At 31.6% G+C, this 11,999-nt stretch overlaps 3 protein-coding genes across 3 annotated transcripts; 2 read left to right on the plus strand and 1 right to left on the minus strand.

The window, feature by feature from the left end:
• Positions 1 to 681: 681 nt before the first annotated feature.
• Positions 682 to 2,419, minus strand: LOC7497319 (lecithin-cholesterol acyltransferase-like 1). Its single transcript, XM_006374763.3, has 2 exons — positions 1,906 to 2,419; positions 682 to 1,669 (listed from the first exon to the last, which is right to left on the minus strand). The coding sequence occupies exons 1-2, from the start codon at positions 2,283 to 2,285 to the stop codon at positions 769 to 771; spliced, it is 1,281 nt and encodes a 426-aa protein (XP_006374825.3). The 5' UTR covers positions 2,286 to 2,419; the 3' UTR covers positions 682 to 768.
• Positions 2,420 to 5,750: 3,331 nt separating this feature from the next.
• LOC7497320 (uncharacterized) lies at positions 5,751 to 6,820 on the plus strand. Its single transcript, XM_002319986.4, has one exon. It carries the CDS (start codon positions 6,049 to 6,051, stop codon positions 6,538 to 6,540), a length of 492 nt encoding a protein of 163 aa, XP_002320022.1. The 5' UTR covers positions 5,751 to 6,048; the 3' UTR covers positions 6,541 to 6,820.
• Positions 6,821 to 10,620: 3,800 nt separating this feature from the next.
• On the plus strand, positions 10,621 to 11,836 carry LOC7488860 (uncharacterized). The gene has a single exon (XM_002319987.3). It carries the CDS (start codon positions 11,253 to 11,255, stop codon positions 11,739 to 11,741), a length of 489 nt encoding a protein of 162 aa, XP_002320023.1. The 5' UTR covers positions 10,621 to 11,252; the 3' UTR covers positions 11,742 to 11,836.
• The last annotated feature ends 163 nt before the right edge of the window (positions 11,837 to 11,999 follow it).

Here is an 11,999-nt window from a genome sequence, read left to right on the forward strand (position 1 = left end):
ATTAACTTAAAAAAATATAAATAATTTTTAAAAATACTTTTGAATGCAAAAACAAACACAAATTTTGCTTATTAAACTCTATTTAAGAATTCATTTCAAAAACAAAATGAAGAGTAATTGAATTATTAATTAACTTGCAAGTCATTGAATTAACTTGAATTGATATTTCAAATTAAATTTAAATTGAATTTGATTATATCAACTAAATTATTAAAAACTCGATTAGTTGAGTGAATTTAATCAAGTGAGTATCTTATCTAATTTAACTAAATATCAATGTAGATTATATTTTGAATTTTGAATTTCTTCAATCAACAAAGAAAACTAAATTTAATAACTATGTTATTCTATAAAAATAATTATCATAGTCATCAGTGAAATGCCTTGTATTTACCGCAGTTACATTCTACATGGAAGAAAGTAGCATCCAAACTAATCAACTCAGATTAAAAAATAATTAATAGCATTTTATTAGTTATTTTTTAGATTTTACTTTTTAAAAAATAAAGACATATAACTAGAAAAGATAAATCATACATAAAAATATTATTATTATTTTTATTAGGCCATAAATTTTGTATTCTCTTTCCTTTCCATTCTCGTCTTTTAAATTTAAAAGGACTCTATTCTATGTTTGTTTTTTTATTTAAAATAAACCTAAAAAATTAACAAACTTACTAGTTACTCTCTCAACACGTTAAAGTTTCCCATCATGCTGGAAACTCATCTATGCAATAAATTCCCATCTATCCATGATAATAAAACTCTCTACAAGACTGAGCTGACAACACGAGAATTAATACTATAAATTTCTCCTGTTATTTCAGCAAGTGCCGAATCATTTTGGAGAATTGATGTGTGAGAAATCCCACCAATTCTAATTACCTTGAGGGGTTGATGTTTCTCCTCAGCCCACAATTTCTCAAGTGCCAGTAGGCTTGCCATGTTTACCGTGCCATCTCCATCCCCATAAACAACATCCGGCTGCTCATCAAAACCATTTTCCCCGTAGAATAAGGTCTCCGGTGTCCTAACATCGCTCCCGATTATACATGTGATAGGAACCTCTGGGGCAATCAATTGCTCCATTAAAGGCAAAATCCGGGTTGTATAAGGATAAACCCCCCTGGAAAATCCAATGTCATTAAGAAATCGAGTGATTTCATGGGCTGAATAAGTAGCATCTGGCGTGATAACAAGTTTTCTTTCACCAAATACTTTTGCATTAGGCAAAAGCCATGTGTTGCTTTCTGAAGTCCTTTGCTCTTCTCTTACAAGCAATGGATCAACAAAGGGCACTCCTAGTGTATACCCTGAAGCAAAAGTAACCATCTGCACCACTGTACCACCCCATGGAGTAGAAAGTGCAACAAAGTGTTTGATATATTTTTTACGCCAAGATATTGGGTTCTTGTTGAGAAGCTGGAGCGCAAAGAGACCTCCTAAACTGTGGGAGACAATAATTACTGGCTTCCCTCCATTGTCTCTGCTTGCTTTTTCTACGAGATCTTTCAAGTCCAGCAAAAACTTGGAACCAACCCTTGATGGGTGCCCTTCTGCAGCCAAGCCATACCGAAAATCATATGGGGCTCCAAATAGTGTTTCACCACTAACATATCCAATTTCTTCTAAAGATTCCACTAGTGGAGCCATGTATGCTGTGGCTCGCCTGCAATTCATGTAGGCCAAGCTAACCATGTTACAGAAATATATTGTATTGGTTGTTAAGATTGAAATTAAGATTAAGGCAGCAGCCAATTAATTAAATATATCATTTCACACTCAATTAAATAAACTTTTATTTTTTTACAATTGATTATAGAAATTAAACCTTGAATAATAATGTAAGTAGACGATATATGCCAATTTCAACACTCCAAAATAAATATATAACACGAGGCTTACTTGAGACTGGGGTCGAGGTAGAGAAGGGACTGAGTGGAGCCAAAATGTAGCACTCTGGTTTCAATCCCAGGAGCATTACGGTAATCATCCAAATCTTTATCATAGAAGAGCATCATACGATCAGCAAAACATTGAGTGAATGGTGCTAACAGGACCCCGGGGTCAAACCATTGCCTGAACCAACCTCCCTTTTGCTTCAAGATTGGGTACCAATGGCAGAACAGGCTCGAGGGCTTGTAGCCACGGGTTAGTCTGGCCTCTAGTTGGTTTCCACCATTTCCTGGTACTAAGATCACGGGGTGGAGATTGCTGGTTGCTTGACACACGTAGAACATCATGGACATACAAAGTATTCCCAGCTTGAACATCAATCTCTTCATGTCTTGTTTTCTACTAATATGTTTCGAGCAAGAGGTGAGATAGAGGAATGGCTAGGTCTTTATGTGCTCACATGACTTGCAAGTTTCAGAACCTTGTAATCTGTCCGAGGACCTTGAGGTGGAGAATGTGACACGTTGTCGAATGGAGCAAAGGTTTGGTCCTTATTTATCCTCCGATGACCTCTCATTATTTTGTACAAGGCCCAAAGGGAAGCCCAGCTTGAAAACAAACATGGGCTTGATTGAAGGAAAATGCAAACACTTGCTTACATGCCCAATTCACATGAGCCTACCCATGCAAGTTGAGGAACGTTGCTGGATTAAGGTGGAAGCCCATTGCACTCTACATGATTACAAATTTACAATTTACAAGCCTCGCTGAAATGAATCCCTCGGATTCATATTTTGAAGAAAATATAACCAATTATGTTTCAGGCTTTATTATTGATTTTGATCTAGTGCTTTAGATTAATTTAGGAAATAAAATAATAAAGAGTTAAATTATTTCTATATTTATCATAAACTAAATCATGATCATTTAAATTAAATTAATTGTGTAAAATTAATAAATACGATGGTCATATTGTTATGTAAACATAAAGAAATCTCAGTCCGTGTAGCTTCTAGGTTATGTTTTTGTTTTGTTTTTATTCTTGTTGAATTAATATATATATATAAACTAAATACTAGACAACAATCTTTCATTTAAAAATATTGTATAAATCACTAATTTATCTACTATTATTAATAAAAAGTATAATATTGAAAAAATACAAGATGCTTAATAAAACATGCTATAAGATAGTAGTCTTAGCTTGAAAACATGTACCGATAATTAGTGTTTTTATTAGTGTTTAATTATTATCTTAAGATAGAAAAACATAGATAATATAAATAAAAACATGTTTGGTTAGAAAAATAAAAATAAAAATATAAAATAAATTTATCTTTTATATAGTTTTTAAATGAGTTTCTATATTAAACCTATCTTTTCTATACCTACCATCTCCATCTTTTCATTTTCAAGATCGTAATTACCAAAAAGAACTTTCCTAATCAACGGAATCTGTAGCGCGCACTCAAATCAGGCGCTATAAAGATGCTAAACTTTGACAAATTTACCCACGCAGAAAAATCGGTCTGCTGTCTTAATCTCGTTTACCTAACAACCACACATGGTTCAGCCAGCCAATCCATCGGCTTAGTTCTACGCTCAATACCATGGGCACATCTCTCATCAAAGAACAGAACTAACAATCTATTTCTGTTCCAGAAAGAAGAAGAAGAAGCATTTCATTTCCCTTTGTTTTCTCTTACTTGCACGTGGTGTTGTTTCCGAACATATAAACATGTCTAGTTATAGTTACAGTTATTTTTTAAAATGTTTTTCACTTATAATATATTAAAATAATATATATTTTTTATTTTTTTAAAATTATTTTTGATATCAATATATCAAAATCATCGAAAAATATCAAAAAATATATTAATTTAAAATAATAAAAAAAAATTCTAATTTTTTTAAAAATAATTTTAGAATTTAAAAACAAACAGGCTTCAGCGTTCAAGACGATTATATATTGTTGACAAATTAGACGGATTGAAGATTTAGTTGTCGGATGGGGCCGATGAAGAATCTGGATCATTGGATTATTCGATTATGAATCATTGGATGAATTTAAATCGACAATAATTTTTTTGATCAACTCAGTGAGTCAAGCTAGATTTAACAAGAGAAGAAGTAAATAATTGCTAATGGTTTCTAGAAGCTATATACAATGGGTGCCCGCGGATTTAGGTGAAGCTGGTTAGTCGTTAAAGCTCACGTTTCCTTCTCAATTCCATAAATTGTTCATTGAATAAGGCTTCCTCACCGACCCAGCTCGGAATAACTGGGCATGCAAAATCTCATTCCATCAATTTATTATGCAGCTGCCTGGTAGGGCACCGCCACATAACTAGCCAGCTCGGTTCCTTCAATGACTCAGCTTCCGACTTTGAAAGCAAATCCAGCTACTTGGCAGTCCTTTTTTCTCTAAAAAAAAGAAAAAAAAAACTTGTATATGCTTTACTTACTCAGCATTGCTCCTGAGTATCAAGACTTCGCAGCCATTAAACACACGGTTTTTAGCTTCACAGTTTGCATGAAAATGTATTATTTCTCAACTATACTTTTAAAACCTGACCTATAACAATCTTTAGGTCATGGGCCGGAAAGGTCGATCATAATATTTTTAAAATAATTAAAATGATACTATTTTAATAAAAAAGTATTTTTTAAAAATTAACAGATTAATAACTAATTTTGAACACATTAAACTTAAATTGACCAGATCAGTTGAATCTTTTTTTCTTTAACATGTAACAGTTCGGGCTATAAATCAATCAAATTCTAAGTTAATTCATTAAACCGATCCAAATTTTAAAATAATTTAATATATTAAACTCCCTTCCCATAGTGTTAATACTTTCATGCTTTAGATTTTCCATGATCAAGATTCTTTTAAGCTCAAAATTAATAATTTGGTATAAGCAGTACATTTTAATACATTATCTCTAGCATAGTAGCATGAGAGGATTTATCTCAATTAGCAGAAATTATTTGGTACAATATTAGATAATACAGTTGAGACGGGAGTGTTCATGGCAAAGGGATAGCTATTAATTAGTCCAATTAAATGTTAACGGATGAGTCTGGGACACTCGGTAGCTTGCCATGTAGCCATATCGTTGTTCTAGAATACAAGTTACAAAGACAACTCACCAGTCGGACTTATAAATGTCCAACTTCAGCTGCCGTACGGAAACTAAATTCTTAATTTTCAATGATAATATTCTATTTATTTTTATATTTTAAAAGTATTTTTTTAAAAAAATTATTTTTTATTTTTATTTTAAATTATTTTTTTAATGATTTTAGATCTTTTATATATATATATATATATATTAAAAATATATTATTTCAATATATTTTTAAGTAAAAAACACTTTAAAAAATAATAGTTATTATAATACCAAACCAAATAAGCTCTAAAAATAATGAATTCATCTAATCAATTCAAATTAATTTAAAAATTATCAATTCAAATTAATTTAAAAATTATCAGATCAATTTAAGTTAAATTGTGTTAATAGTTTTTATTAAACCAAGTTTAAACTAGATTAGATGAAACAAACTAAGTTATAAGTCAACTTATCAGACGAATATTGAGTTTAATTGAGTTAATATATATATATATATTTTTTAGTTTAAAACTTTGAATTTAACAACTATATGAAAAGGCTATTTTCAAGGTGGTTATGAGAAATTAGGAAAGAACGACTATTGTCCAAATGAATATTCATCCATTAGATGAGTCAGCAGAGAGGCAGGCAAGATATGGAATGCTGATTACAAAATTCAAGGATAAAACTCGTCTTTAGTCAACCTTTTCCAGCAGCTTGTCCGTTTTAGTCTGCTTCATCTACTCCATTCTCCTCACGTTCTTATCCAGTGTGTGCGTTGAAAAAACAGAAAAGAAAATAAAAAGTCTAAATCTAACGCCTGCCTTCGTTTCATACCAGCAGCCTACTTGTTTTCATCGATCATCTCCTCTAGATATATAACCAAATCCCACCTAACCTAACGTACCCCGCTGCCAATTCTCCTTCTCTCTCTCTCTCAAAATTTGCAACGATATTTTTTTTTACAAATATCCCATTTTAATTCACAATCTTGATCTCTTTCCTGAACCATTCTTATTAGCTATAGCTAGAATCCAACATGAAGACAAAAGCACACAACCAAAGCAAGTTCATGCGAGTCATTACAATCCCATTAAGAGTTTTGTGCAAGGCAAGGGATGTTTATGTTAAGAGCATGACAGATTGCTCGATGGGGATGAGGTATGGCCCTTCTATAGTCTCGCGAGCAGGACAACACCCTCCCTTGCCCAGGAGTTTCAGTGTTAGCTCATCAAGGTCTGATCATGACGGTGAAGATTACAGAGAGCTTGTTAGAGCTGCTTCTGCCAGGAGCTTAGGTCACAGCAATGAAATTGAGATGTACATGCAGCTATTGAGGCAGCAGCAATCATCGATGATGACGGGGTCCAAAAAGGTGTTGCCAAAGAGTTGCAGTGTTGGAATGGGATTCATGGGCAAGATTGACGAGGAAAAACCATGTGTTTTTGAAGCAGGTGCTGTTGATGTAAAGCCACAGTTGGGTCCAAGAAGCAGTAGCTGTGCTGTTGGAAAAGGAAGGGTTGCCTTCTGAATTGTTTCTGAGGGATTCACCATGAGGAGAGGTAAGTTAAAGGGCTCTCCCTCATGGTTAATTTGGCTCAGTTCTTTCCTCCTGTTGTTGATGCTTGGGTAATGGACTGTAATGATCGCTCAACATGGAAATATTTGAATTTGGGTTTAAGGCTTTTGGGCTTTTGTAGTAGTAGTTCTTGGAGGGAATATCTGCATCTTTGTATATTCAAATGAATGAAATTTGAATCCATATCCAAGAAAAGAAGAATGAAGAACATCATCTCATTGTTTATTTTCAACTCCATTCCTCCTTAGATTTTCTTTTATTTTTTTTATCATTCTCTTATCAAAATAAATAAAAAAGAAAATATTTGCAAGTTAAATAACTATATTTAAGATATTTTCTTTTTTTAACTAATATTTTTTTCAAATGAAAATGAATGAAGAATTTCATCTGGGATAAGTGAAGTGGCCAATTGAAGATAATAGTGATGACGTGGGAATGGTGGTGAAGGATGATATATGTTTGTGATAATTGTGATATTAAAGTGATAATAATAAGAATAATGACGGTAATTGATGGTGTATCAAAATATGATATGCTTAGTAACAAGGTTATTTGATGTTTGAATAGTGATTAATTAAATGTTCATCTTAATATTTTTTTTTCTATAGCTCAAGAAGTACATAATTGATGATAAAAATCCTGATACATGTAAAATAGTCTCTTTCAATGAGATTTAGAAATTTTTTTGATGATAAAGTCTGTAACTTTAAAAGGAGATTATAATAAACAAAAGAAAGAACTTTAGATTAAACAAAAGAAATCCTGAACTTTTTATTTCGATGGAGTGGATGGATATGAGTCATTTGGTCTTGATAATATTAATGAGAGATAAAAATCTCTAACACTTCATTAATAAAGGATACATATCCTTTACAGACCATTAATGGTATGAAAATGTGGTAGGCTACTATAAGACTTTTTATACATCTATAGATGTAGGATGATGACCATATATTGATAATTCATATTAATAGGCTTAAGATAAACCTCTATGGTTATGATATGAATCTCTAACGACTTCCAGACCAACAGGGTTTAACGCATTAAAAAGTCTAGGATATATGAGTTTGTCAGTTTACCATCACATTGACTTTGGGTTAATACATGGCTAAACCCAAGTATACAAATTTCTAGATCCACATTAATTTGAGTTGAACAAATGGCTGGATCCAAGCATATTGAGTTTGACAAGTTACTAGACTCAAGTACTTGTTAGACTTATGTTGATTCGGGCTAAGCACATGGCTAAATCCAAGCATATTTGTTAGACCCAAACTGACTTGTGTTCCACACATGACCAAACCCAAATATATTGGGCCTGACAAGTTGTCAGGCCCATATAACCCTGGATTCAGCATATGGCTGAACCCAAATGTAATGGGCATGACAACTTACCAGACCCATACTAACTTGGGTTCAACACATGACAAAACCCTAGTGTATTGGGTTTAATAATTTGTTAAATTCACATTAACTTGGGCTCAACACATGACTGAACACAAGTATATTGGATCTGACAGCCTGCTAGATCCATATTTTCTTGGTTTATCACCTTATGATGGGTTCATGTTCTTCACAAAAGATCAAAATATTGAGTAAAAAAGTCCGACTCATTAGTATTGATTGATATGGAGGTTGCATGATGCTAGAACTGGTGAATATGCACGATTATGATAATAATAATGATAATGATAATGATTGAGTATTAATGGTGAGAGCGGTGCTAGTTACAATAATGATAATATTGGAGTACTAATGGTGATGTTAGCTAGAGTTATTGACATGGAAAATTATATTTTCTTAAATATTCTTTTCTATTTAATTTTAAAAAATAAATAACATGCTTAATAATTTTATTCCTTTTTATTTTTTTAAGATTTTCATTTTTTTTATTTTTAGGTTTTCTAGTTTGTTTAAGTTGTTTTTTGGTTTATTTACAGAGTTGCAAATCTCTTTAAAAGACCGACCACTTGAAAAGAAATATTCAATAATAAAATTATAAATTAGGGTTTATGTATGATCTCTTCTTTTGAAAATTTTATGTTCTTGTGCTTGAGAATTTACTTTATTGTTGATGTTCACGTTAGTTGGTATCATAGCCCAATAATTTCTGGTGGTTAGTTGTTGTGTGCTGTTGAATAATCATGCATTGAAGATGTAGTCGCAAAACAAGACATGCTCGTGTAGGAGGTGATGGAGTGTTTCTCCCTCGAGGAAGAGACTTTTAAAAACTAATGATAGAACACATGTAAAGACAAATGCAAAATTGACTCGCCAATTAGTAGTTATAAAGTTGCAAAGACAAGTTGAAGAATAGTCATGTCAATTAACATAAATGAAGGAGAGAAAACTAGGAATATGAGGGGAGTGGTCATGGATCCATGGCTGGTTTTGAGTGTCGCTTTAGAGGCATGAGCATAATAGACAACTTCTTAAACAAGATGAGTATCATGAAGATTTTGACGATACATATATATATATATATATATATATATATATATATATATATATATACATACATATATATATATATACATATATATATATATATTGATTAGTATTCTTTACCAATTTATATTGTTTATTTTGATGATGCTTCCGTTAATAATTATATCATATACAATGAAAATAATGATAATGATAATATGATTAATGATGTCCTCATTGATAATTTAGAGGTTAAGTGCAAAAAAATAAAATAAAAAACATGGAACTTAACAAAAGAAAATTATTTATTTAAATTATGTTGATCTTTTTTATTACAAGTTTATTGTTCTCATTAAGATAGATGTGTTTAAGAGTTATGTGGATATAATAGATATTGATTAAGCAAATTTGAGGTTTGCAATCTACTACTCTATAAGTCAATGGAAACAAAATAATTTGTTAATTGTTGGTTCTTATATAAATTTTAAGATGAATGATCAAAGTTGATTTCTAAAATTGTTATACACTTAAAGAAAAAAAATAAAAAAAGATCAGAGATCCTTAAGTGTACATTCACGAGATCGAGATAAGAATAATTTAAACTCAAGGATGATTTTTTTTTCAACCTAGAGAGACTAATGTAAGAGGTTTTTATGAAAAAATATTTTTCTTTAATTATTTTTATTTTTTCCTATTTTTTTTAGGAAATTAAATAATATGCTTAATAATTCTTTTTTTTCTCTAATTTATTTAGGAGTTTTATTACTTTTCTTATATTTTCAGGTTTCCTAGCTTGTTGATTTTTATATTTATTTAAAGAGTTGTAAAATTTTTAGAAAGATAAACTATTTAAAAAGAAATATTCAATAATAAAATTATAAACTAGAGATTTTATGTGATTCATTCTTTTTAAAAAATTATAATCTCGTGGTTATTGTTTTTGTGTTATTTTCATCTCTATAATATAATAATGGTGAAGCCTTGCTAGTTGTAATATAATAATGGTGAAGCCTTGCTAGTTGAAAGGGTGATAAAATGACGGTGGCAATTTTAGTGAATATTAAGAGTGAGAGTTTGTAGCTGAAAATTTTCCTTTTAAATTATTGCAATCAACAATTGCAATAGTTTTACATGTATATCATATATATATAAAAGTCTCTCCCCTCGTGCATGGATTCTAGAATACAATGTATTTAATAAGGTGATAGTGTTAGAAGGAGTTGATAGTTTTAAAGAAAATATTTTTTTGTCTTAAAATCTTTTTCTTTAAAATTAATACTATTAAAAAATATTTATTGTCATTGTTTTTAATCAAATTAAATAGTGAACAAAATAATTGAGTCATGTTTAAATTTATTAGATCGAATGATCATATCAAGTTAACTCCAACACGATTTAATTTGAAATTTAAATGATAAAAAGCTCGTAAGACCAAGTCAAATTAACAAGTTTAAGAGAAATCATGGAAGAAAATTATCTTGTTTTGATTGAATTTTTATTATTTTGAAATATTAATATATAAATATATAATTAAATAGCATGACATGATAGGATATCACTCTTTTTATCCATTTCAATATCTTTGTTTTTCAGTTTAATCTTTGATTATATTTGATTTTTCTTAATACTTATTGACATATATGATTATGATTAGTTTTATTAAACATAAATGTTAAGTTTTTAATTCATGTTTGAAAATTTCCTTAGTTTTTTCTTTAAAAAACTTAACACTTGTAATTTGTTTTTTCATTTAATTTAACTTTTGATCCGCCCGCAGCTGAGGGCGGAAGCTAAAGACTAGTAAATACTTTTGTCCGAATGAATATTCACCACTAGATGAGTTCGTAGCGAGACAGGCCTGAAATGGAATGTTAATCCCATTGTCCAAATGATATCCGGCAATGTGTCCTTTTTAGTCTGCTTCTGCTTCATCTGCTCACTCTCCACATGTTATTCTCTTAGGTTTTCTTCTCCTGTGTGTCTGGAAAAATAAAAATAAAAAAGAAGTCTAAATACAACACATGCCGGCTGCCTTCGATTATACCTGTAGCATAATTGTTGTCATCATCTCCTCTACATGTATAACCAAACCCACAAACCTAATCCCATTGCCAATTCTTCCTCTCCCTGCCCCTCAAAATTTGCAACGAATTTTTTGTTCAAGTATCCCATTTTAATCCACTACCCTGATCACTTTCCAAAGCCCTTTATTGTTAGCTAGCTAGCTAGAATCCAACATGAAGACTAAAGCACAGAACCAAAGCAAGTTCATGCGAGTCATGACAATCCCAGTGAGAGTTTTGTGTAAAGCAAGGGACGTTTATGTTAAAAGCATGACAGACTTCTCGATGAGGATGAGTAATGGCCCTTCCATGGCCTTGCTAGCAGGACAGCACCCTCCCTTGCCCAAGAGTTTCAGTGTTGGCTCATCAAGGTCTGATGACGGTGAAGATCACAGACAGCTTGTTAGAGCTGCTTCTGCCAGGAGCTTAGGTCACAGCAATGAAATCGAGATGTACATGCAGCAATTGAGGCAGCAGCAATCGTCAATGACGATGGGATCCAAAAAGGTGTTGCCAAAGAGTTCCAGTGTTGGGATGCGTTGCATGGGAAGGATTGATGAAGACAAATCATGTGTTTTTGAAGAAGTTGGCGTTGATGTCAAGCCACAGTTGGGTCCAAGAAGCAGAAGCTATGCTGTTGGAAAAGGAAGGAATGCCTTTTGATTTGTTTGAGAGGGATTCACCTAGTTAAAGAGTTCTTCTTTATGGTGGTGATAATAGCAGTCCTTGTGGTGGTTAAAATGGTGAATTGAATATACAATTACATGTATATGGTAATATATCTATTCAACTGTTGATTGAAAGGAAGTTTCAAATAGGAAAAACACTTTCCTAAGTATTTTTCTATAAAAAAATCCCTCACTTCCTCCGTTGAACTCCTTTCTTCCACACCAGCCCAAAGATGGTACCATTAAGCTTAAA

The sequence above is a fragment of the Populus trichocarpa genome, chromosome 14 (assembly GCF_000002775.5).
Source record: "Populus trichocarpa isolate Nisqually-1 chromosome 14, P.trichocarpa_v4.1, whole genome shotgun sequence".
Taxonomy (NCBI): Eukaryota; Viridiplantae; Streptophyta; class Magnoliopsida; order Malpighiales; family Salicaceae; genus Populus; species Populus trichocarpa.